The following is a 26839-nucleotide window of genomic DNA, read 5'->3' as shown; positions in this document are numbered from 1 at the left end:
GACTACATTGTAATGATAATAACATTTTTATTACGCTATTTGTTAGGTTATTCCCCTTAAACATAAATAATTGATTACATGTCGATAAAATGATAAGTATTGACACACACGGGCGTTTGAAACAGACACCATAGACTACAGATACAGTTTCACAGATAATTTTATTAGTATATGTTTTATAGAGTTGTAAAAAGGTAAGGAAAAAAAGATTGAAAAATCATGACAGTTTAAACTCATCGGTTAATTACCCTACATCTTAACCCTTGTTTGTTAGAATTTTCGGCACAAATTTTACAACGTACTTAAGATGCTGGCCAAAAGTATTTTTGAAACTTAAATATAAAATACTTAACTGTGCATTAGTCTCTGTTTTTATCCGGCTATAATTTCGCAAGTCTTAAGTAGATAAGTTAGTAAACCAGTACCAACTTTTCAGTATGAAAGTCATTGTTATGAAAAACGTCCGTTATCTATACTAATATTACAAAGCTGAAGAGTTTGTTTGTTTCTTTGATAGCGCTAATCTCAAGAACTACTGGTTCAGATTGAAAAATTCTAGAGAGATTTTTTATAAAAGATTTTTCTTACTATTTTTACCACTAGAGGCGTGAAGATTATTCGGTACCCTAAGTACAACTGACACACAAGCCTACAAAAACAAATTAATCCACAATTTTCTAAAATACAAAAATAACACAAAAAATATAATTTTCTCGCATCAGTGATCACTAAACGACATTTCACAGAAGGTTGTATATAATAATTGTTATTATATCGTCCACCGGATGAACAAATTGTCACATGAGCTAAAATTGACCATTTTGTTAAGGTATATAATGGTGGGCAGGACGGCAGGTCGGCAGTTCAGTTTCTGAGTCGCAAATATGAAGATATTCGGAGTTTTGGTCGCTGTTGTAGCTATTGCTTTTGCTGCTGTGGTAAGTTTGAAACATTTTTTTTTTCTGAATAATTATTTTTCATTCATCTTTTGTTGACTCATTCCTACTAAAACCTTAGCACCTTTTTGTAGAACATTTCTCACCAATAATTTCCGATTTTCATAATAAAGTTCCCTCAAATCAAGTTTCAATCCACATAAGTGCTTTGTAGGTTTTGAATATTTTTGGGGACTATTTTAAACATTTTCGAATTTAAATAAGCAGTCGATAACTTTCCACTCATATTTCAAGGGACTATTATCCCTATAGTAGTGCGCTTTATCACCTAATATAGCTGTTACTATCATGTTTTCAGAGCGGCATGAGCGCAGTTCCTAAGACTGCTGGCTGCAACGGAGGACCACCACCTCAGGGCCAGCCCCCGGGCCCGCCACCAACCAGTGAGTATTATAGTAGCATTTATAGACCTTTACCTACGTAAATACTCATAACTTTTAAACTTTCGCGTTGCATGTTTAATATACAACGTGCCGCTCCAATGGCTTATTTCCTTCAACGTAAAGGTAGGGTTAGGGATTAATAGGGAAAAAAAAAACATTGCTAGCTAATTGAAAAAACTTAATTGTCACACATACTAAATAATAAAATAATGTAATCGAAACTGTAACACTCTGTACCAACAATCAAAGTACATCAAACGGTGCGGCACCACGGCGTGTTCGCGTTAATTCCCGTATCCTGCTACGTAAATACTGTTATATTTTGATCGTGTGAGGTGCACTCTACACCTATTCTTAGTGGTCAAACCCGAGGCAACACCAATGACTTTTCGTAGTAATGTGTGCATTAAAAATATTATCACTTGTTACAACAGTAAATGAAAAAAAACATGAAAATAATTGCATTGCAAAAAATTCGTAACACAGTACGATTGAGGGCTTTAAAAATACCCAACCCGCTCTAGGCTAGTGTTTAGATCCAGGCCCTTTCCCTCGTTCAGGGTAAGACAGACCCTTGCCCAGTAGTGGAGCAGTCAAAGGCTTGAAGGAAAAAACTGATAACATATTTTAATTTGCCTATTTCAGACTCGACCGGCTAAATAACTTATTCTCCGACGACTGACCTGCGACTCCGGCTAACGATGAAATTTCACCAATAAATATTTTGCACTGTTCAATAACTTGTTTCTTTGTTCTATAACCCTACAACACCACTCGAAATTGAAATATCCCCAAGTGAAAATTTTACTTCATAATTTTATTTGTTTCCGAGGCCAAAAGTATATAAATTACTAAATAATTGCGTAGGCTCTGTATGTACCTACTGATGCAGTTTTATTACTTATCTTACTGCTATTTTCCTACGTTTGTTTCCTCTCGGTCTAAATTCTTTTAGAATTCATCGAATTTAGTTAGTGGTCAACCTAGTGTCAAAGTAGTTCAAGCCGCCCGGGAGGCCTTTGACGTGGCTTAACGACTGTTATCTTAGTAGACAACACCCGAGACCGAATTTTAATGTGCCCTCCGAAGCACGGAGACGCCCAGTTCAAATACCACTATGCGGTCAGCCATCTATGGAATGACCGCACCAATGGTTGCTTCACCCACAGATAGTTTACCGACCGGTGAGCGCAATTACTGGCTATGGGCGCCTTGTGTATTGCAGGTAAATAAAAATAGTTTATAACTATTAAATATTTTTTTAATAATGAGACATTTTCATATAAAACATTAAGTACAAAAATACAAAATTTAATCTTAATACATATCTAGAAATAATATCAAATTGGTTTTAATATGGCAATCGAGAGAGTATTGGTATTATGCCTACATTTAATAGTTATATACAAAAACTTACATGAAATTCAGTTTATTCACAAATTAACTAAAAAAAAACAAAAAATAAAATTATAAAAAAATATTTTGCACAAATGTTGCCACAAATAAAAATAATAAAAAAGAATGTTACCACAGCATAAATTGTTCTATATGCGAGTTATTCCTTCCACAATTACATAAATACTTAATTACATACAAATTGTTCATCAATTTTGTGAGTACCACTGCATTCGTTGGAATTTGTCAAATATGGTTAGCAGTATGACTTTATTTCCACACAATTTATATTAGAAAACTATGTTTCGATAAATAAATTGTCCGCAAAAGTCCGTTATTTTTTACCAGCGGAATGAAGATTTAGGAAGAATAAGATATGTTATTATTACTACAGTTTACAAAGCACGAGGATACCAATACCAACTGGTACCAGTTACAATTGGCATTCTTATACTTGGTAGGCTATTCCACCATAACCAGAAGCAGAGTAGTAGGATAAAGACCCAATTCTGTACTAACGACATGACAACTCATTCTACCACTTATTGCTTACTGTCAAACAAATTGTACTTGTAACATGTCGCAATAATAATAAAATCTTTTTGTCACTAACAATTCATTCCGCTATCCCATCTCAAATTTGGACCTTATGTATTTAACTTCTTCATGGGCTATGAAGAATTTTAGAGCGTTTTTTCATAGTTTCTGCTACACCATATTTGCTGATCTTTGGAGGTCTACTGTCCCAGTTCCTGTAGGTGCTGCTTCTCCTCCTCCTCCCTGAGGAGTGCTTCCCTCTCGGCTGCGATCCTGGCGTGCTGTTCAGCGATCACTCTGAAGAGTTGCGCGTGTTTTGCTCTCGCTGCTGCTACGGCGGCGGATTCACGGGGTGCGTTAGCTGCTTGCGCTGTAATGTAAAAATAATGTGTTATAGTTTTGTATGGAAAACTGTTGAAAGGGATCAATGGATTTTTTTTCTCTCTTTAGCTCGACTTTTGTTAGGGTTCTTTCAAGCGGTATTCTGTCATATCTTTAGCGAATGGTTGGGCATTCATGAATATCAATTAATTACCTTTAGTTTCCGAAAATTATTTCTGTAATCCCTCAAGCCAGGCGAGATTCCCTTGAAAAACTTATCCAGTTATTTAAAAAAAAAGTATATGAAGATGGGACTACACCGTCTAAACCAAAGACCCGTTTTCTTCGGAAAGAACGTAGAGCCATATCAATCTTATCCGGAACCTCTGATTATTTCGTAGGTTACCAAATAGATAGTTTACCTATGAATAACCATTGTACTGTAATAAAATCTTTCCAATGGAAAAGTTTGCAGAAAAACTGGTAACAGTTGTCAAAAGTTGGCCATTACATAATTCTTACGATAATAGAAGTATAGTGGTTTTCTCACCATCAGGATAAGGGTGTTGTGCGTGGTCTTCAGCGATCTTGGCGTACAGCTGGTAGTGCCTGTCCTTGGCCTTGGCGACTGACTCGGAGTCAGCGGGGTGCTCCGGAGGCTCGTCACTCAGCACCGGGTGGAAGCCCTCCTTGTCCGCCACGTACTCCACCGTGCGGACTTTCTGGCGAGGGTCTACGTATGAGAATGAACCTGGAATATATAAAAGCAGCTTTAGGCACTGAGACATACTAACATAGGTTTTTTTTATGGATAACTTACACACGATTCCAAATTAAGCATAGCTTGTACTATGGTAACCAGATAACTGATAAACGTACTTAAATACTTATAAAAATAAATAACATTTTTTTAAACATAATGTCTGTACCTCTTATATTTTCCTGTTTCATTTTAGAAGCGGAGTCATAATCAATTTAACGTAGAAAAATAATTAGAAAAACGGTCTATTCCACTAGTCACATCGTTAGTGAGATCGTCATGAATGTCAGTGGGAGTAATAAACAATTGATTATATTACTGGACAATTCAATCGAATATTTAGTGGGATGGACCCAAAAAAATCCCGGATTTGTGTTACGAATCCAAGATTTCGCAACGTCTAGTAAAATAATTAATTGTGTCGTAAAATTAAACACTTAATAACCTCAGTAGAGATTAAATCTAGAAACGTTAATGTTTGATAAATCACCCCAATTAAGTTACAAGTATTTGAGTTATAAAATTCTGTTACTTTTTGCAAGCAAGGTAAATGCTTCAAGGTATAAAGTTTTAAGTGAAACAGTGAAGGGACCTCTCTATTCAATATCAAAGTTAATTACTATTGGAATTGAAAATGTCAATATTGATTAATGAAGGTCTAACAAACATATTACGTCGGGGAAAAAGTCTTTTCGCATTATAGTATGTATAAACTTGTAAGTAATAAAATCTTTTCTCGACACAGAAAAGCTCGATATTTGGGTACCTCACGAGCTCACTGAAAGAAACCTTATGAACCGTGTACTCATTTGTGATTCTTGAAGCCAAAGAGATTTTAATACAACTTCATACATACTATAATGTGAAAAGTTTTTTTCCTCGACCTAATATAATACTAATATAAATTAAAAGTGTCAATTGAGATTGTATTAATGGGTCTCGGTTACGGTAAACGTTGATGGTTGACTGATTAGTATTTAATATGATAGTGTTTGTGACCACAGAAGGATGTCGTTATCCATAGAAATCATCCTTTAACAATAATCACATGATTTGTTACACACATAATTCTATTTTAATTAAATATGTTTTGATTAGTGACTAAACATAGGTTCTATTTAAAATATTGCTGTAAAGAGCCTGAGAGATATATGTATGTAGCAGCTCTCATAATCACAGTATTATGCGTAATCTACAAAAAAATACCAATTGCGAGTCCTATGCACTTGGTATTCAACAAACACCCAGACAAAAAAAAAACTTCTATATAAAAAACCTACTCTGACGCCGATATAAATAGTTAAAAACTAGGAAACTAACATCTTAAAATACTTCTTGAGAATACAAATTGAACAGAACTTTGTGCAATCTCACGTACAATCGTATATACAAGTAATTGGGCTTTACTTTTGTAAACGTGTCATGAATATTTCTGACTAGCTTTTGCCTAAGGCTCTACTTGAACAATTATATCATTTGATGCTTAGTCGCGGTAGATACTTTATTTAATAAACAAAAATCACAAGAGAAGAGAGGCTTAAGAACCATAGTATCGTCCTTGTTATATTAAAGTAATTTAACCGTGATGGCCGAGCACTTTTTGGAAGTAAGAACTAACAACTAGATTGAGCTACATCAGCCCCGAGTCCTCTCTCACCCAATTGTCACTAATAGTAATCCTATCCAGAAATAGAAGTGAGACACTACAATGAGTCAGTATAAGAAGCAGTTCGAAGAATAAAGCATACTGAAAAGATAAGTACCGTTTATCAACACAACTGTACTATGAAATCGGCGAAGAAAACTGTCGTCTATATGTCGTAGTATAAAGCCCTATCAAAACTAACTCAGTAGTTTCCACACAATGTGCAAACAGACAGACATATTTCAACACAGTAGCTGATATATACGAGATCATAAAACAGTACTAAGCTCCAGTTTCTCTTCCTTATAGTAAACTTCGATCAGATAATGTATGTGAAACGAGAATTTACGCAAATTCCTTGTTATTAGTCTACAATTAGAAAGTCGGTTTGTGTCGCTTTGTTAGGGCATTAGGATTTAGTACCTAGGTTTTGTATGTAACACAGTGTAATTGTAATATATTATAATTTTAAGACAAATGGCTGGTTCATTGTAAATGCACCTATAGAAGTATTATTTCCTACATATCTTTGTTCTCTGTATGTATGTATAAGTATAGAAGTATTTTTGTTTCGAAAACCGGGTTATCTGTTATTTAAAGATAAGTAAAAAAAAATTATGTTTTAGTACGAAAAAAATGCGGTCTGACAAAATAAAAGTGTGTTTTCGAAGCTTTTAAAACATCAAACTGTTAATATAAAAGAGAGTTCTTACAACATAACACTCTACTACAGTACTAAAAAGTCTTAACTTTTTATGTTTGGAAATCATCTAATTGCAATCTTGACAACGAATTAACTTAACCATTTAAACTGTACAATTAATAGTAAGACTAATTACCTTTAACCACCCCACTGCCATCGCTAACTTCAGTGTGCTGTCTGTCCGTATGTCCGGGATACCGTCCAGCCGTGTAGGAGAACACGTAGGGCTTCGGCGGCGGCGCGGGCGTGGTCTCGTGCTCCTCGTACTGGCCCTGCAGGTGGGACACGTCGCAGCTGACCAGCGCCAGAGACGCCAGGAGTAGCGTGGGGTACAGCATTCTGGAAAGTAAAGGGACGAGAGTTTAATAAGCTGTAATTGTAACCTCTTTGGGCGAAAAGCCTTCCCTTTTTCCTCCTAAATTCCGTATCATCTGTAAATCTCCCAATCACAATCTAAATGTAATATTATAAATGCGAAATTGTGGCGCGTTATAACTAAACTCTTAAACCAATTACCATGAAATTTTGCACAAGAATTCGATATTGATGATCCGTAGTTGAATATGGATTCTTTTCAGTTTTTTTTCAACACCATTTACTGCTTACAAAACATTACAGAACGTGGAATGCTATAATCACAATTTATAATTGGGCAATAAGCAAGATTTTCGAATTTATTTTTAATCCCAAATAATGTTAACCGTCATATTTATTTTTAAATATGCCCAGGTAGTTAGATCGTAAACGTCAAAACCTTTGCAAAACTATAAAACTTTTGGTAAAATATTCAGGTTTTAAATAAACTTAGTTTGCAGGTATAAAGGGCAATCCATAATTTATGAACTCAAGACCCAACCTTCTCAAATAACATTCAAAACCTACTAACAACTAACAGGTAAAATAAATAAATAACATTTGTCGTTTTAATAAATACCAGTATATTTTATTTGACCAGTCAATAATAACAAATCGACTCTGGGGATACAAATGACAACCGCAGCAGAAGGCAAACTTTAAATCTTCATATTTCTATTTTTTGTTTTTATTCATTAACATTTTTACATGAAGTGACAACGGTTTGTTTGGACAGATTTTTGTAAAATAACTAAAGTAATTCGTTGTATTCAAATTTAACTATATAACTATGCTATTTCATCGACGGTTAAAAGACGGTGTTCCTGTTGAATACAGAATATTGTCCCATTGTTGCAAGGATTGTAGCAAGTGGCATTCGATAATTGCAGTCTAGCCCTCTGGACTTTGATTTACCTATGTATGTAAAAGATAATATGTCTATACAACCTTTTCTTAAGAAACATCGTCTAAGATAAAATAAGTCACGTCAAAGGAATCTGCTGTTAGCCGCGACGTACATCGGAACCTGTTCACATGACCTTTACTGATGCGCATGCGCAGCGGCCACTCAACACGCGGACGTTCACGTTACAATGTGACGTCACTATGTTAGTAATAGCCTGGTTTTATCAGCAGAAGCTTTCTGGTGTGTATACGATCAGTGATGTTGATAACTACTAGTGTGTCAATTTTTAACACAAACCTTAAAGGAATGCTTAGACCCAAAACTCTATTTGACCAACGTGGTTAGAGAACTCAAGGAATAGCAATGCATCAGCAATAAATAAATAAATTATTATTATTGAAATAAGTGTCACTTAGGCAAAATTGATCTGAGCCTGTTATGTTTCGAAACATACGTTACGTTAAACATACGTTTGTTGTGCTTCGAAAAGGCTTGATGACTCGTGTAGCCGCAGTAGTTGGTGCGCAGACAGTCGCTTTATCAATTTAGATAACAGCTGGTAGTGACTAGCCCTAATAGTACGTCACGGAGACAGCTAGTGTTTAAGAATTATTGCAAAAACGCAAAGTTCCTGAACTATTCATTGCCAAATTGTCAGCTAGCTTAAAATATTATTCTAAAATATACGATTCAAACCATATTTCCCGTAAATATATCGCTGTTATTATTACGTACTATTTCTTGTATCATTATCTAAACGGCTGTAATGCTTTAAACTCGGTTACTCTAAGGCCCTCTGGCGGTGTAACACAACACCGAACGTATGATTATCGGCGCCTGCGCACCTGAAACCATTACTTTATACATTAAGCAACGCAATGGGATATTGATTTATTGTGTAAGTATAGGTTTATATAAATACATATTAATAGAGATTTTATATACTTACTGAAAAACTTTTTTCATACTTTTAACATTAATAAAATATTATACTAAACTAACTAAAATATGAACATAATTAACAAGAAAGAAAATATTTACAATTGTACAATATATTATTATTTTTTTATATACTTCCCTTATGTGGCTGCTTGGCAGGTCGGTATTATTTCTTAGTCGAGATAATCAATGTTGTTAAGTCAAAATATTAAAATTTAAGCATATCCGTCTAGAAGTAAAATAAAGTAGAATTAACAGATAATTAAATAATTGTGACTGAAGATGATATCGAGAACAGATCAAAGTGGAGAGGGTAAATATAAAGTAAATATATTAAAATAAAGAGACAGTGGTCTCCTATGTATAAGGTCTCTCTTGGTACATCCTACTGGCGGAAGAGTCCCACGTAACCCTCACTCCGCCCCGAGTGCAGGTGTATGCTTAATGTATTAAACTAAAACGTCTAAATGTATACACTACTTAGTACATAATAGATTGAACGAACCATTTTTGAGCGTACAAGTATTCCCCACATGTTTTCTTAACAGTTAAACCAATAGATTTTTTAACTTTATTCTCGTTACCACTAAATACGCCGTAAAGCTTCGGTAAAAGGTTAGAATGTTAATAATAAGTTAACAGATGACTATCACTCATAAAGGTCAACAAAGATTATCCTAATCTGTTAAAATGATTGACATTTGCATTATAACTTGACCTACTAATTCCTTTAATTTGAAAAACCACAAATACTTATTAATGTGATGACATCTTAAAATAGGTGACAATTAATAGATTTATATTATGGAGTCCATAATCATATTAATAAAGTTCTAGGTAATTATATTATATTATATTAATTATTGATATAAAATAAAAGTACATAAAAGTACAATCGGCGTCAAAAATATGTATTTTTGCCTCTGACTGTACACACTCTTAATTAGACATTCAACATTAATTGCAATTCAACTTTTACAAGTACGATTTCAAATACTTATTCACAATGCGCGGTTTTGTATAAAATTCAGGCAAGCGAATAACCGTTTCCTTTAAAACCAGTATTTGTAAATACATAATATCACGCCTGTTAAAATGCATACAAGCCCGTTACCAAAATCCGGGCAATAATTGAGAAATATTCTTATAGAAATTAAAAAAGATCAATAGTAAACTCAATTTTTTTCTTTGTTTAAATTGAAGGTTTTTCGGGCAAAGTTACGGCCCAGAGGACATTTATATTTACGTATATACGTAAGAGAAAAACTTATAAACAATAAAGTACATAAGCTTCTACGCCTCTTATATACCAATAACAGTATGTAAATATCTACAATCATGTAGTCATCACTGGATTTAGAGCCTAATCGTAGAATTATTATAATTACTGATTGTTTAGCTCATAAGGTCATACGAGTACGTCGTGGTTTTATGTTGATGGATATTGAAAATAAGATGTTTTTCTCGAAAGACAAATCAAAACAAAATCTCTTTACACCATGTTTTGAGAAAGAAAATAATAATATGTTGTACCGACTACCCTAAACCAGGGATCAGGACAAGATAAAGAAGAAGAAAATTAGAAAAAAGATTAAAAAGATATCGAGGCAGATATTAAAATCTTCGAAGCGCTACCAAGCTACCTCTTACCTTCAAATAAGTTATGGTATAAAATCAGGGGAATTCTTTCGACGTAGATGAGCTCATGAACTATAAAGCTTAATAAATTCATGACGTAATTTGTTTTGTTGAGAGAAAACCCCAAGTGGGCTTTGTAGTAGCATAATATTTGGATCATTGCCCAGTGTGTGGTAATATGACCTTAATACATAACACAATTACTGATCAAATGTGAGAGGCCCTCTACCTCCATGATCTAAACATTTGTTGGGTTCAAAAGTAAATCATTCAATGACATATGAAAATTGCACTTATGATTTTTGAAGTATAGTTATTGAATTGACTGTCAGGCAAGAAGTTAGGGCCAATGAGAATGGAACAAGCACTCTTTTTAGTCACCAAGTGTTTTTATTTACTATTTTTTTATAATAAATCATTGATTATCATTTTTTTTCATTAAAATACTGATTACGATACAGGCCTTAATATCAGGCCTTAACAAATTCATGACAGCCACTAAGCTCAAATACTAACAAGACGCTACCCATCTATAAAATGTCCGCATGCAATTTCTCTAATTCTTTACCGATCGGTGAGCGCATCATAGGTACTAGACAACAAGCCATTAATTACTGAATGAGCAATATTCTTAGTTTTTCCGTGTAATAAACTTTTATAGTAATTACAACAGTTTATTACATTGTTTATAGCATATTGTCAGTAATAGAATATGATCGTAAGTTAAGACTTATTGTTCAGATCATTGGAGATGGTTCTCAAGTAAATAAGTACGTGTTAAGTGCGCAGTTGTGTTAATAGAATGTGTTATTTATTACCTTTGAGATCCGCTTCAGGTGTTTGATATGTATCTATGGGTAAATAAAATAAAATACCTAAGTTGTTTTGTTATTGTTTTTCTGTTAGATATGAGAAGTAGTAAAATCATAGAAAATTTAAAACTGCAGGTTTTATGGATTTACTCACTGTTTAGTTAAAGTGAATATTGTCGTGGACATTACACATTATAAAGAACTTCTACTCTATATCAGAATAAAGTCATTTTCACTCAAAATCATAATTTAAAGAACACCGTCTCTAACTAAAGTTGAACAACATGATTATCTCAACCTACTCCCTACCCTCTCTCACCTTTGGGAAGGAGGGCCTTGCCCAACAGTGAAAGAGTATAAGTTTGTTTCTTTTAAGTTTAATGATGTTAATCTATACTAAATTTTATAATAACAAATTATAACTAATTGCATGAGTAAGATAGAATTAAAACGTAAATGAACCTGCAGGGCACTACTAGTATGTTTTATAAACTCATTATTACAACGGTTTTTTTCCTCACTACATTTAGACTTCTACCAAACCTCTCTTAAACAAACAGTCGTAATATTACAACACGAGACGCTATCCAGACGTTACAGTTCATCAATTGGCGCCGGGTATCGAACCGGCTACAGTAGGCCGCGTCCTTGACCACTTAGCACTACACTCACTTTTGCACACACACACACATAATAACACTGCAACTAAATTATAACGCGGTTATTTTTGGATTTTAATGACATTTTTTTTTTTCAATGAAAGTGGAAACTTATTTAATGTTCTGCGGTGCAGTAGTTAAGGTTGTTGCCACGCCACTGCTGCGGGTTTGATTCTGATGCCGAAAAATATATTTGTATTAGCCCCAAATAGTTGTTTGGTGGCTTTATGCTATTTTCGTTGTTTGTATGTTTGTAACTGGAACCTCAGGGAAGAGGCCTTTACCAATAAAGTTCTTACATTACAATTTTAACGCATTTCTGTTTACACTATCAGGTACGACAGGCCATTATATGTGTATAATATTTATGTACATAAGTATATAGATTTTTTTAAATTTCTTGCACCCAAGAATTTTTTTTGTAAATTGTAAAGAGCAATCATGTACAAATGGCACGTAATTTATAAATAAAAAATGCCACATCTATTCAATATCAGCAAGCAAAAACTGGTATAAAACATTTCGACACACACAAACGACATTAATTTTATAAACTTTAAAATATTAGCCTCACACAGGATTCAAACTTGGACCAATTGCTAATGTCGACACAATTACCTTGATTGAAACGTTTATTGATTGAAAGTAAATTTACAATGTAAGTGGAAATATTGAGTGTGACCGCAGAGTCACGTGTTCGATACCCGCAAGGGCAAATATTTGTGACGTAGGATCTTGCGTGGGTCTTTTTTTTCATAATGCAAAAATGTATTTTAGAATTGCATTAAAATGAAATCAGTGGGTTTTTTGTTTGACAAGTAATATTAGCATTCAACTCCCACGCAAAATGTCGACCGTTTACTGATAACGCAACAATATTTTTTGGAAATTATGACTGTGTATTAGAAATTACTATCACTTATTCTAACAGTGAAGTAACACATCGTACAAGCAACTTATAAACAAGTTTTCTATTTGTTATAACTTTTTCTGAATTTACGCCTGAGCCAGAAAAAAATTGGAAAAATTGTATTAACAATTCATAATATTAATGCCCTTAAATAGGATATTCTAGCCCCATATTGCTAAAGAAATACTAGAGTATTCCTTATATTCTTACTTATTCAGTCGTTTATCAGAAAGACATAAAATTGCCCAATATTGAACACTACCAAAAATATTAAAAACCCTTTAAACACTTGTCTCGACCCAGAAATCAAACTTAAGACCTCATAACCAACACACAACTTGCAAACACATTCTAAAGGCCCAAATCACATTAACATCTACAAATAGCACACAATGACACACACAGGTGCACATACACCGGTTAGATACGGAACTTGCGCAGTTGTGATATTGAAAGTGTTGCTAGATCTTTAGTGATAGCGATAAGAGAATGTGCCTTAAGGCTTTGTAGTGCAATTGTGATAGGACTTTCAGTCTTGATAGAATTGCCCAATATCCCTATAATCACTATACTTGACTAGGAAATCAAACCTAAGACCTCATAACGAACACAACTGCTCGTGCAAACGCATTCGAAAGGCCCAAATCACATTAGCATCTATAAATAGCACACAATGACACACACAGGTGCACATACACCGGTTAGATACGGAACTTGTGCAGTTGTGATATTGAAAGTGTTGCTAGATCTTTAGTGATAGTGATAAGAGAATGTGCCTTAAGGCTTTGTAGTGCAATTGTGATAGGACTTTCAGTCTTGATAGAATTGCCCAATATCCCTATAATCACTATACTTGACTAGGAAATCAAACCTAAGACCTCATAACGAACACAACTGCTCGTGCAAACGCATTCGAAAGGCCCAAATCACATTAGCATCTATAAATAGCACACAATGACACACACAGGTGCACATACACCGGTTAGATACGGAACTTGTGCAGTTGTGATATTGAAAGTGTTGCTAGATCTTTAGTGATAGCGATAAGAGAATGTGCCTTAAGGCTTTGTAGTGCAATTGTGATAGGATTAGTCTTGATATAGCTTGGAGGCAGTTGACAAATAGTTTGGTGACTTAGAAACACCTAAATTCAAAGTAGTTTTAGTATTGTGTGCTAGTTTATTTAAGTATTGAACTTAAGAAAGTCACAAAACTAAAATATTAAAATGCGCCGCAACGCCGAGAAAATTAAAGTTAGTATTATTTAGTCGATCACGTTAATTCTCGTATTATACCATAGCAATGTTAAAAGTCGGAGAGTCTGTCTGGTACCCTTTTACGGCTAAACGACTGAACCGATATCGACGAAATTTGATATGAAGATAGTCAAAGAACATGAGACTACACAAAAGCATTTTTTTCCTAATAATGATCCTGATAGGGTTTAAATATGGATGAACGTGTGTATATCTACTGCATTTGATAATATTATAAACATGCAACGAGATTTTTTACGTGAAATATTGTTCAGTAATATACAGTTTACAGTAGACAGTAGTTGGCAAATTCTTCAGGGCTTCTCCTATTTTGACGTTTGTCCACATGTGAAATTAAAATTGTTTAACCTAGGCAGGTAAGTAGCCACATTTTTATTACACACGTGCATTCAATACCTCAAACCTTTTATAAAACCTCAGTATCGATGTTTTATACGCAATTGTTACGAGTGTGATCAATCTTTTGTAACGTTACCGTACTGTGGTTATGTAAGTGCATTGTTATGTTCGCGCTAAATGAAGTAATAGTACCCACTAAATGTCAACGTATTGTAACTCAATTATACATGGTTTGGTCATAGTGATAGTGGGTTTGATGTTCGTGAAATAAAGTTGTATGTTTAATGAATCATCAGTTACTAGTACTTCGAATTTTCTTACCAATTTTCCGCTCTATCATATTAGGTTGGTCTTACGTAACAGGGAACACACCTTATTACCTAAAGCCTCTGTCACTAGACTTCAGACTAATTCACACTTATCATATTTTAAAAAAGGTAAGTGTATATGTCTGTCAGTCTTATAACCTGTCACGACTTCACTGAATAGATTGGTTAAATTGAAAAAAATATATATTGGAGGATCTAAAGTAAAATGGCAGCTATCCTATTTTCAAAAATCAACAGCTTTACGTATTGTTCCTTTTACCCAAATGACGCAAGAGCCAACTGCGGTCAACTAGTGTCAACAAAATTCCAACAAAAAAATGTTATAGCGCTTTACCTGACTAGTGAATCAAATGCCGTGATATACGTGATATATACTTCCATAGAGGTAACTATTTACACGGTCATAAAGTATTTAATAGACGATTGCCGATGTAATGTGTTCGCGTGTTTGATGCCCGATTGACTCTGTGGCTGTATAATTAACTATAACAATGTTTCCTAGTACGTTATGCTTGTAAATGTTATAGACTTCATTCGCATTTGTTTTCCATCGGTATAGTAGCATGTTAGTAGTATAAGCCACTATAAGCATCGTCTGCGAAGAGGTCACGGGTTCGAATCCAATGTTGGACTAGCAAAAATGTCCATGAGTGTTTCAGTTTAAAAACTCTCGGAGTTATGAAGAGGTCGTTAACCTCCGTATTTCGAAGAGCACGTAAAGCTTTCAGTGGTCTTATTTGAGACAGTACTGTCTATGCGATGCGGGATATGAGAGCGATGGAATAGAGAGTGTATTTGTGTATTGTGCACTCACTTGGACACTATAAACAAAGTCAAATGTTTGAGCTTTAATGAAACTAGCCGCTGTAGCCAGATATCAGCTAGGAGAACATTATTATTATTATTATATATATGTGCCATCGCTTACTCTTGAGGTCTTATTCAACATACCCCGCCTACCGTTCACACCCCACGGATAAATTATCATTTTGACTCATCTACTCATCCTACTGTTTACATCAAAGTGGGCGCAGCATTTACATACAAACATGAAAGATGATTTACAACTCATGAATGATTTATTTCTTAATTATATTAGTTTTTAACACCTACTGTATATAATTAAGTGTAATTTTGTGGGAAGTATCAAAATAATTGTTTTAAATATGGTCTTCTTCATTTTGATTAATATTGATGAGTTAGTCAGTGGCATTTGTGTCAGGTGTGCATTGTCATATTGCACTGTATCGTGGGTTCGATTCCCACACAATACATGTTTGTGAGATGTGCAGATAGCTATGTGAGCCGTTCAAGTATTTCCGTATTTTGCAGATGCTATCTGTGACACAGCTGTTTGCGCGTTAATCACAATACACTGCGATGAAGTGTGTAGCAGTGAGTGAAGTAGGTTTGATCCTTACACAAAGCAAATTTTGTGACTTCCTTCAATAGTTGTTACTAATAAGCTTGCACTTTGCTTCAATTATTTTTATGTTGATTAAATTGAAAGGTGTATCCCACACAGTCCCTAACCCGCACTTGGTCACGTCGAAGGCCTTTGGGCGGCTTGAACAACTTTGACACTAAGTTGACCACTAACCATACGATAAGAAGAAGAAGACTTGGTCAGGTTAGACCCTGACTTAGCTCTCGTCGAAGACTTGTCCAGCATTGTGTCATTATTAAGTTAAATAGAGTGGAAATTTATTAAGAGTTATTCCGAGAGGTTATACGAAAGTATCAAAATAATTGCTATCTGAAAAGATAGCAATTATTTTGACACTTTCGTATTTTGTAAACTGCAATATGTCCTATATCATCTATTAAACCAAAGTTACAGAATAGATAATTTCGCAGTAACACAAGACTTTATCTTACATCGACATAGAAAAATATTTCAAACTCACAGAGCCGAACCACTATCATAAAAGACTAAGCCCATAGTGAAGAAACTAATAGCACGTCTAATGTACGTTCGTGCAAGTTTAATTATAACATTAAGTGCGTTCCGTACACTGCAGTGCAATTAACACTACACATTCTACAAACTATGTAATGGATACACTTGAGTGCAAATATATGTGTAACTTGTGTAGTTATGCGTTACATTAATATAGCGCAGTGGTTAGAGTAGCCGTCTTTTTGGAAAAATAGAAAAATTAAGTGTTCAATTTTAAAACGAGTTGTGTTGTTATAGCTATTTAAGTTTAGAATTAAATCATAAAAATCTTGCTGTATAATATAAATTATTTTGTTTTTACTTTTTTAATTGTTTTTTATTGTAACTCCGACTAAAACTGTAAACATTCTTAGAGGCATTTCTTCTCACAATATTGACACGTATTTGAAATCCAAATTTTCGTTTCATATTTAAAAAAAACTCGGGGTGTTTGTTACTCTACATCCGAAACGACATAGCTAACGTGACAGATTAACAATCAGAAAGATTATTATAAGATATTTTTTTATTATGTATTGTTTAAAAAACAATTAATTTTCAATACTAGCCAATTTAATCGTGCCCAAGTGTACTCCAAACAATATAATACAGTGCAAAAAGTGTTGAGTACAATGGTTGCAACACGCGTGTTAGATGTTATCGCCGGTTGCCTCACTCTCTGGTTCAGCGTTGAGCAACCTGCGCGGAACATCTTGTAGGGCTGGGGCATCACCACGTTTCAAAAAAGGTGCCAGATTTAAAAAATATTTGACCCAAAAATGGATGCAAGATTAACAAATGTCCTAAAGTTAGATGTGTCCTGAGACAGAGAGTCTTTAAAAGTAAAACCAAGCTGAAAGATAAAGCTTCAGTTGCTTAACTAAGGTTTTTTCATATGGTGAATATAAATGTTCCTTTAAATCTTGACTCCGAAATAGTCCTAAATCATGGCATTTTTAGAACGTTAATATGTAATGTAATAAATAATGATTAAATTATATAAAGAGTCTGGGTTAAGTTACTAATTTGGAGGATTGTTAGGTAACAGTAAAAAGATACTAAAAAAAAGTTAGAAAACCCAAAATAAAAAATTATGACATTACATTGAAATGGCTATATTATGCAGATTTTTTTATAAAACAAAACAGAAAAAAGCTGCTAATTTGATGTTTTGAAAAGTAATGAAATCGTAACTAATTATTTATTACATAATTATTTATTAAAAATAAAAAGTGAGGTGGTTTTTTATTTATAAAATTATAATATTTTAAGTACGAACTCATTTAAAATTGACTATATGTAATTAGCTCCAAACAAAAGACATCAACGCGTTCGCTTCTAAAATGAGTACATATTTCGAGTTACGATTTTTCTACAGGAATTAATAATAATATAAAATTATCTGTTTGTTTTCACATCCCTACATAAAATGAAAGTTTTTAATAAAGACATAAGAAGAAGAAACCGCATAACATTGGAAGTACAGTCGCATCCCATATTATCAATGCAGTTCGTGTTTGCTCTCGATCTTACACGGAGCAAGGTGACGAGAGACTTTACGTGTCTTACGAACAAAATAGAAAACTGTTCCGACCTTTTATCAGTGTATATTTGTTATATGTACGTGTGAAGAAAATATATTATCTACTTTAAGTCGTTTATAAACTTTATAGTGCCTTCTTTAGGTCGTGAATTTTTTCTGGATTTTTTTTCAACATCTAGTAAATTTAACTGATATTGAGTAATTTTACAGCTAAATATGGCTAAACAACAACAAAAAACGAGAAGCTTATCAAATAATATGGTCCCCCGTTCAGTTTTATTTTTGGTAAACATTTCAGGAATCCGCTACCTTTTTAAAAAATTACAAGCCTAGAAAAAAGTATATGAAAATTAGGTTTTGGTGTCTACACGTCATCTTAAACCGTTTTTAACTTCGTAAGGTTCGTCGTAAGGCTCTCGAGATTTACAAAATCGTGCTACGATGCATATTTACATATAATCGTACAAGCGTGTGATATGACGATAATGATCAGATAACGGCTCACGTGGCGCACGACGCGAGCGAACGTGATGAGCTATTAAGAGATGATCTTGTGTCTTACAGCATCCACACGGCTATGATGCATTCAATGTGTGAATGAGTATGAAACATTGTGGTGTGTAAGTACAGTAGTCTTTGTGACTGTTTAGTATAAGTTTCAAGGTTCGATTTCCGATTCAGTAATAATGCTTTTAAGTTTCCTTAATGAAAATAGTTTAGTTTTTAGTTAATATACTTTATTGGAGCCAGAAAAGTGAAATGTCGTGAAATTAAATACAAAACATGTATTTCAAAAAGGCAAATAGACAATTGGAAATTTTCTTATCATATAGAATTGGATTAACAACATAAATGTAACGCATTAATGTCCCACTGCTAGGTCTCCTCCTGGAACGAAGGGTTAGGCCCTGAGTCCACCACACTGGCCAAGTGCGAGTCGGTTAGTAGAATTGAATTAAGGTTGAAAAAAATCTATGTAATATGACATATTTCGTTTTTAATTTATATATTTCATATTTTTAGTCATGTGACAGCCCTAGTCATCTCCGAATGATCGCCCGCCATTAGTTATGAGTAAGAGCAAATTGCCAGTTCGTTAGTGTATAATTTTATTTGCGTACAATAACTTTGTAAACGATTCCCACGGTTTTATGTATGTATGTATGTTTGTATGCTTGTGCGTTTGTTTATTGTTTGTATTGCTTCATTTGTTAAGACTTGATATAGTTTTGACCTTTGTTAATAGAATTTGGTATATAATAATAATTTTATCGGTTGAATGTTTTATATTTTAGGATAATTGTTTTATCAATATTATTATTTGGGAAATATTAAACAATATGTTCTTCAATAGAAATACTCAAAAGATACAAAAAATAAAAGGCTTTAAACATTGGTAGCGTAAAAATCAACCCTTAGAACTCCCTATTACTACACACTAAACCAGAATATTGCCCAGGAATCGATCCCAAACACTCACCTACCAATACCAGACACTAAACTATCAACTCTCGTATTTCAAAACTACATTTTTAAGAGAATCATCTATTATGAAACATCTTATCCAATATGTATTTATAACAAATACTTGACAAAAATGAAATCTAAAACTGATCAACATTATCTAACTAACCAAGTCACTCTGTCACCAATGACCTTTGGTTGGGAGGTCAGCCATTGATCCTTATAGCCTTGGTTCGATTCTCTTATAGATTTTACCTCATCTAACTAAATTCTTTGAATTTATAAACCTGTTTAGAAAAATAGAAGATTATGGCTGAGCCAGTTTTTTATTGCATTGTTTGATAGGTTGGAAACTTAACCTTATCTTGGTATAAAAAGATCTTGCTATATTCCTATTTAAATCAAAAATATAATTATCAATTCAAAGAGAATATTTTCTGTTATGAATTGGTTGCTAAAGACAGAAAAATTAATATCATTGACCATAGTACATCTACATACATTTTCTGATGCCACCAAATTAGTTTTTTTTATGATTTTAACAAATTCGAAGTACACAGGTGCAGTTTTTAACTTCTTAGACGTACATTAAAGGACTAGTTTTAAACGATTGGTACAATCTGCGTCGAAACGACAAGACAACCAAAGCTTAAGAAAAATCTCGTTGCTAAAGAATTTGCCAAACATTTATTAGTAAACATCATTGTATTGTCCTACACTAATGAGAGTCAAATAAAATTTGAAACAAAACACCAATTCCTCTAATATTTTTGTTTATAAAAATAACGATGACAAGCGTTTTTTTGTTTTTATTATTTAACCTTGCGATCAACACTATGTTATTGAATATTTTGTGTTCAAAAGTCGCGGCACATTGAACACTAAAACCTTTGATTTCTTTCATCGACATTCTTTTAAAAAAACTTGTATCAATCTAGTTTGGCTTGTTTGCAACGAATTCTTTTAAATCAGGTATTGGGGGAATATTATGTATTGATAAAAGGTTCTATATAAAATATATAAGTGAAGGTGATCTTAAAAGTAGATATGTAACGTCAATGTATTAAGGCTGTTTGGTGGAATCAAGTAGACTCCCCTACCTTATTCCGGGAAGAGGTCCTTTTTCGGCAATTGGAAAATTTTATATAAAATACATTTATTTCGGTGATACAATCTGGGCTAATTTGCTTGTTATATGGTCTTGTGTATATTATAACTGTTGGTCAAAGTGCGAGTAGGAACTTTGTGTCCCTTCAAAAGCTGTTTTAAAGAACCCTCAGACAAGTTTCATTATAATGTCTTCCTACACCGTTAGGGCAAGTGACAAATATTTATAATGCACTAGCTGACCCGCGCAACTTCGCTTGCGGCACATAAGAGAATCATAATTTTCCCCGTTTTTGTAACATTTTTCACTGGTACCCTGCTCCTATTGGTCGTAGCGTGATGATATATAGCCTATAGCCTTCTTCGATAAATGGGCTATCTAAACTGAACGAATTTTTCAAATTGAACCAGTAGTTCCCGAGATTAGCGCGTTCAAACAAACAAACAAACAAACAAACAAACAAACTCTTCCGCTTTATAATATTAGTATAGATAAATAACTTTGAAAAGTCATTGTCGTGCCACTGTTGTTCAAAATCCCAATGAAGAAATAAGTATTAATAGCTTCCATCCCTTTTACATAAAGAAGTAATAGCAGTTATCTAAGTATTACCCCATACTAGCAACAAACATACAAAACAGCAACATAGTTCGAGAAAGGTGATTACAGCGAGTTCGTGCAATATTTCTGCATGAATTAGTTTGCGGTTCGCTGCCTACAATAATTACTGCCTGACTGAATATTTTACTACATTTGTTGCATTCCTTGCTTATTTACAGCACGATGCTGCAAAACACGATGAAAAGTTAAGAATACGGTATGTTCAACAGTTTGGTACAGGCCCAGATCTTCCTACATTAGAAACAAATTATGTCTTGCATCCTCTACATTGTCTAGTTCACGCAAATGCATGATGGAGACTCCCTCAAAAAATGTAAAAAGATATTTTAGTCACATAATTGTTTATCGCAAACTTTTTCATCACTGTTTTATCATCTATGATTTAAAAAAATTTTGAATTAATTTCACTGGATAAAAATCCACTGAAATGAATTCAATTTTTTTTTGCATTTTAAATCAGAGATATTTTTTTCTGATACATATTCCTACAACAAACCATTATTAATTTCACTTCAGGTTTTAACCCTTTACCATTGCGTTTTTACCCTTTACCACTCTACGATATGAGTGCACCGTTAATATTGTCATCTCCTTTCAAATAGGAAGTCTAAGTCTCTAAGTTTCAAAGGGAAATTGAGAACCAAAAAAACCTTAACCATACTTGGTTATCAAACCCAACCTTTTATGATCGTGTCATTAACACTACCACTGGATCCCACAGCCTCTAGCATATAGAGATATATTAGTGCCTAAATCAGTAATTAATAGAATAATATCTAACACAGCAAGCAGGTTGATGTGAGGCAGTACGCGGGCAGGTTACGACAGCGCGTACAAACCGGATGCGCGGCTCACCTTTACGTAAACGTACTGAGAGTGACCTTGTCTCATAGACGATATACACACTCGCATAAACACTTGAAGAGATTTTACACTAGGACACCATCTGTGGTCCGACCTGCAATTGCAGGTTCGATTTCTGAGTGGCTTAAAGCGCTATGTGATAGTTTCATAAGTTTTTAGTAATAACCCTATGCTTAATCAATTTGGTTTTGTGCCTATATATGGTTATTGTGTAATTGTTTGGTAGTACGTAGAACGTGCTTATTGATTTTGACAAAACAGTGCAGTTATATTTTGCAGTTAGTTGTGTTTTTTTCTTTAATCTCTACCTACCCCTATGGGAAGAAGGCGTGATTATACGTACATAGACATATATATTTTGTAGATATTTCTATGTAAAAATTTAATTTCTTGACAGCAACTTATAAATCAGTGCTGGCTTTAGTCTGTAAGCACCTTTAGAACAACACCAATTTTAATTTGGCAAAGCATTTAAATGAACTTTTATGAAATTCTTTTGACTGTTAAACGGGTTTGTTAATGGCTTTTAGTATTTTTAATATTGCTCGCAATTTTCAATATAAAAAAAATACGTTGCGATAAGAATTTGGATCAAATATATTTTATCAGCACACTTACAGACATCTTTGATTTGCACGATGTGTGTACAAAAAACATAGTTCGTCGTTTCGTCGAACACACAACATAGACGTTTTGATTCTAAGTCAAAATTAATAGAAAATGACTGAATTTAATCACAATGATTTTTTTAACCACTGCTGGGCAAGGGTCTCTTCCAGAACGAAGGAGGGTTAAGGCTCTAATGTTAATGATATTATAAAGTAAAATGGTGTATTTGGCTGAAAAGAAGACTATGGATTCCAATAAAATATACATATAGATACAAAATCCAATAAAAACGTACACCTACTTCCACTCAATATCCAAATTTTGTATGTTTGTAAAAACATTTTATAACTATCCAACTTAACTTCTGGGTACGTTACCAGTCGACGATGGTGAGGAGAAATTCTACGACGCGTGACGCACTCCTTTTGTATCCATATTTTATATTGTAAATATATTGTATAATTGTAAGTATGTAAATATTTTGTTTTTTTAAATTATTTCTAGTTTAGTTTAGTTTTTAAAAGTTAGTTATAATTAAGTTTTATTGTAATAAATTTCTGTACGTTAGTACTTCAAGTTAAACTAAACTAGCAAGTTGTCTGCGGTCGCAATTTCCTCAATAAATTACACTTAATCATTTAATTTAGTCATAGTTATTACTGGTTAACTTGGCATAAATAAATATAGATTAAATTGTAATCTTGTAGTGAACTGTATAATTTATTTAATGCAATAAGTGTTGTATTGTAAATATTGTAATTCGCAATTGTAAATAAATTGGCCCCATGCTGTTTGTTTATCTGTAGATGATAATCTCTAAAATTAAGCGTCCTTTCTAGATTAAATTAGTTTATTAATTGCATCAATATTTTTTAAATGTATGAGATATTACTGTTCTTTTATAAATTATTAGATAATTATTCAGGATGAATTATGTTTATCATCTAGATGAAGGTACACCCCAAAATCATTACAAAATTCGCGAATGTGATATAAGAAAAGTTTTCTAAACATACATATTTATATCATGCTCTTATCTTAATTAATTAATTCATATCGTATGGTTAGTGGTCAACCTAGTGTCAAAGTTGTTCAAGCCGCCTAATGGTTAACCGGTTAATACTTGGCTGATATTATAATCTAACTCTTGCTTTTAACTGCGACAAAAAGTCCCAGTCCGAATGACCCAACTCATTCAATTACTTCACCCATGACTATCAATGAAAATCAATATATTACGACAATCAAAATACAATACAGCGAAAACCACAGCTTTACAAAACGCACTAAAACATGTAATTGTAAAAGTGCTCAGCCGAGTACGTGCTTGTAAGGTCACTGTTGTAACATAGTGCTAATTACAATGTTGTAAGTAGGCACATGTAGGCTCAGGCACATAAAGGTTGTGGAGTGATAGTGACCGACAGTGTTTTATTAGATTAAGTGCGTCCTTCGAATTGAGTGCTAAGGTCGTTGCCAAGTGCTTATTACGGTCTGAGCTATGCGTAATTTTTTGGTGAATTGTAATTTTCCAAGAGCTATTGGGCTTTTGAGTTTGAACCAATATTATTTGGTAGTTTAGTCATAATGAATGTTAATACAATGTACGGCTTCATTGACGCTAGTCTGTCATACTGATTGAATTTCAAAACTTTTTAAGTTGGTGCAAAATTGTACTTATTCCTTATTTCATCTGTAAACTTCATAATTTTAGCAATCTTGTTAATTATTCCGATAAAATCTTTTCTATTACAAGACTTTTAAGGCCTTAAATCCAAACTTTTGGTCTATTGGTTAGAGATGTTAAGCCTCTATAGAAAATCCTTATCAAATAAAATTTCTTCAATTAAATTTCTATTAGCCGCACGATCTTAATTTAATAGTATTTCGGTTCATATTTATTACACTCACTTAGCCAACATGATTGCTCAACGTTTGTTAACCAATTACTGATATTACTTTGATAATAAACTCCTTATCTCTGTACGAAACATCTAGATAATATTGATATTATGTTAAACGAAACTAGACTCCTTTATTAAGACTGTTTCTAAAAGTATTGAAACTGATTTTGAATCTTCCTAAACAAAGTTATATTTTAATTTTCAATTTAGTGTATATTATAAAGAGTGTTCTGTAGCGTTGGTAGCTCCTTACGTCATCAATGATTTATACCTAACAAAAATATTGTTAAAACCATTTGGCGATTAAAAAGAGTGGCCAGGAGTTTCTTGCTAGCTCTTCTCATTGGCCTTACCTTCCGAACTGGCGGTAAATTCACTCTCTGTATCATTGACTATCATAAGCGCCAGCATTGGAGCTAAATGAATAAATGATTTGATATTTATTGGATTTTATATCGACCCTGCCTACAACTTATTCGGAAAAATAGCAGTTTGAAATCCAGAAAAGCCATTATCGCTAAACCTTAGCTTATCTTCTTTGTACTGATACAAATAGAATTTTACGTTAATTCCGAGGAAGTAAGACATTTTTAAAGAATAAACGAACGGCTGATAAAAACTAGTTGCCAATACTTGGAAATTGTCAAGGTTGATTCTTTATTCAACTAAATTATTATAAGGTTAAATATCCGGGTCAAATACCTGGGCAAAAGCGTACTATTTTTAATTATTTTTAGATACCAATATTAGTTTATTCATTTTTATAAGTTTATTTTGGTTTTGAACTCCTAGAGGCGATTTTATCCTAGCTAGGTAGTTTGAATTTTGACCGACTCTTTAATTCTCAGGTAATATTTGTAAACCAATCACATTAATCATCTATTGACATTTTAATCTAGTAAAGATGAAAAATCTGTCAAAACCTTTACACTTCAAAGTTACTCCTGGTCCAAAGATAAGGCTGGAGATACATTTAATAATCTATGTAATATGCGTGTTTAATAGGCGCCGAAAACATCCCAGAGTAAACAAAACGCCACTACAAATTATACAGGTATTCTTAGAAATACAAATATTTTATCATTTAATATAAATTAACATAAAACTGTTAACGAGTTCGCGTTATTTTGAACTTAAACTAATTCAGTTTCCTATTGCAAAAAGACCGTTGAGAAATAAAAACATTTTTATGAACTTACAAAATATTTGAAATGCCGACCACTTAGAACAAAAAACATACAATGTTTTCTTGATTTGATTTTCAAGAACATTTCATTGAAAACGTTTTGAACGAAAACTCCATAGACCGTGGCTAATTAAATATCTTGGGATTAGTATAAGCTTTACGAATAAACGATATTGCCTTGAAATTAAATTGAGTTGCCAAAATATCAAAACTAAAACAACAGTAGTCTAGAAAACTAACAGTCCCCATCTAACATGTAATATGTGCTACTACTAAACATTATGTAGAAAGAGTACAATATAGTATAAAATATAATATTACGATATAAAGCTCAAATATATAAACAATTTTATATAACATAGAAACCGCACGTGTCCATTGTTTACTCACAATTGAGCAACATCGGTCAAACTTATCACAATCAGAGATAAATCGTTTAATACTCAGTACTTTCTATTCCAATCTAATTGCACTAACTAAACGTTTTAATTACGCAATGACATAAAATGACATTTCGAATACACATATTGAAAAACATTCGAAAACAATTGAAAGAAAAAACAACACAGAAAAACAAAAATACTTATTTTTAAATTTACTAGAATGTATAAATAATAGATTGATTTTATATGAATATGGATTGAAACACTCACTTTTTTTAAAACTCTGTGTCAGTAAGGCACAGGTCTGATCGCGTGGACACACAACACTGACTGACTGAATTAAGTGAATGTATC

General features: G+C 33.2%; 1 protein-coding gene and 1 long non-coding RNA gene across 2 annotated transcripts; one reads left to right on the top strand and one right to left on the bottom strand.

The window, feature by feature from the left end:
• The first annotated feature begins 809 nt into the window (after positions 1 to 809).
• LOC142981780 (uncharacterized) lies at positions 810 to 2079 on the top strand. Its single transcript, XR_012959946.1, has 3 exons — positions 810 to 938; positions 1255 to 1339; positions 1985 to 2079. It is a non-coding gene; the product is annotated as an uncharacterized LOC142981780 (long non-coding RNA).
• Positions 2080 to 2578: 499 nt separating this feature from the next.
• LOC142981621 (uncharacterized) lies at positions 2579 to 26839 on the bottom strand. Its single transcript, XM_076127641.1, has 4 exons — positions 26756 to 26839; positions 6837 to 7039; positions 4143 to 4343; positions 2579 to 3641 (listed from the first exon to the last, which is right to left on the bottom strand). The coding sequence occupies exons 2-4, from the start codon at positions 7036 to 7038 to the stop codon at positions 3472 to 3474; spliced, it is 573 nt and encodes a 190-aa protein (XP_075983756.1). The 5' UTR covers position 7039; positions 26756 to 26839; the 3' UTR covers positions 2579 to 3471.

The sequence above is a fragment of the Anticarsia gemmatalis genome, chromosome 20 (genome assembly GCF_050436995.1).
Source record: "Anticarsia gemmatalis isolate Benzon Research Colony breed Stoneville strain chromosome 20, ilAntGemm2 primary, whole genome shotgun sequence".
Classification (NCBI taxonomy): Eukaryota; Metazoa; Arthropoda; class Insecta; order Lepidoptera; family Erebidae; genus Anticarsia; species Anticarsia gemmatalis.
The sequence above is the reverse complement of the archived record's forward strand: the minus strand, read 5'-3'. Positions and strand labels throughout refer to the sequence as shown.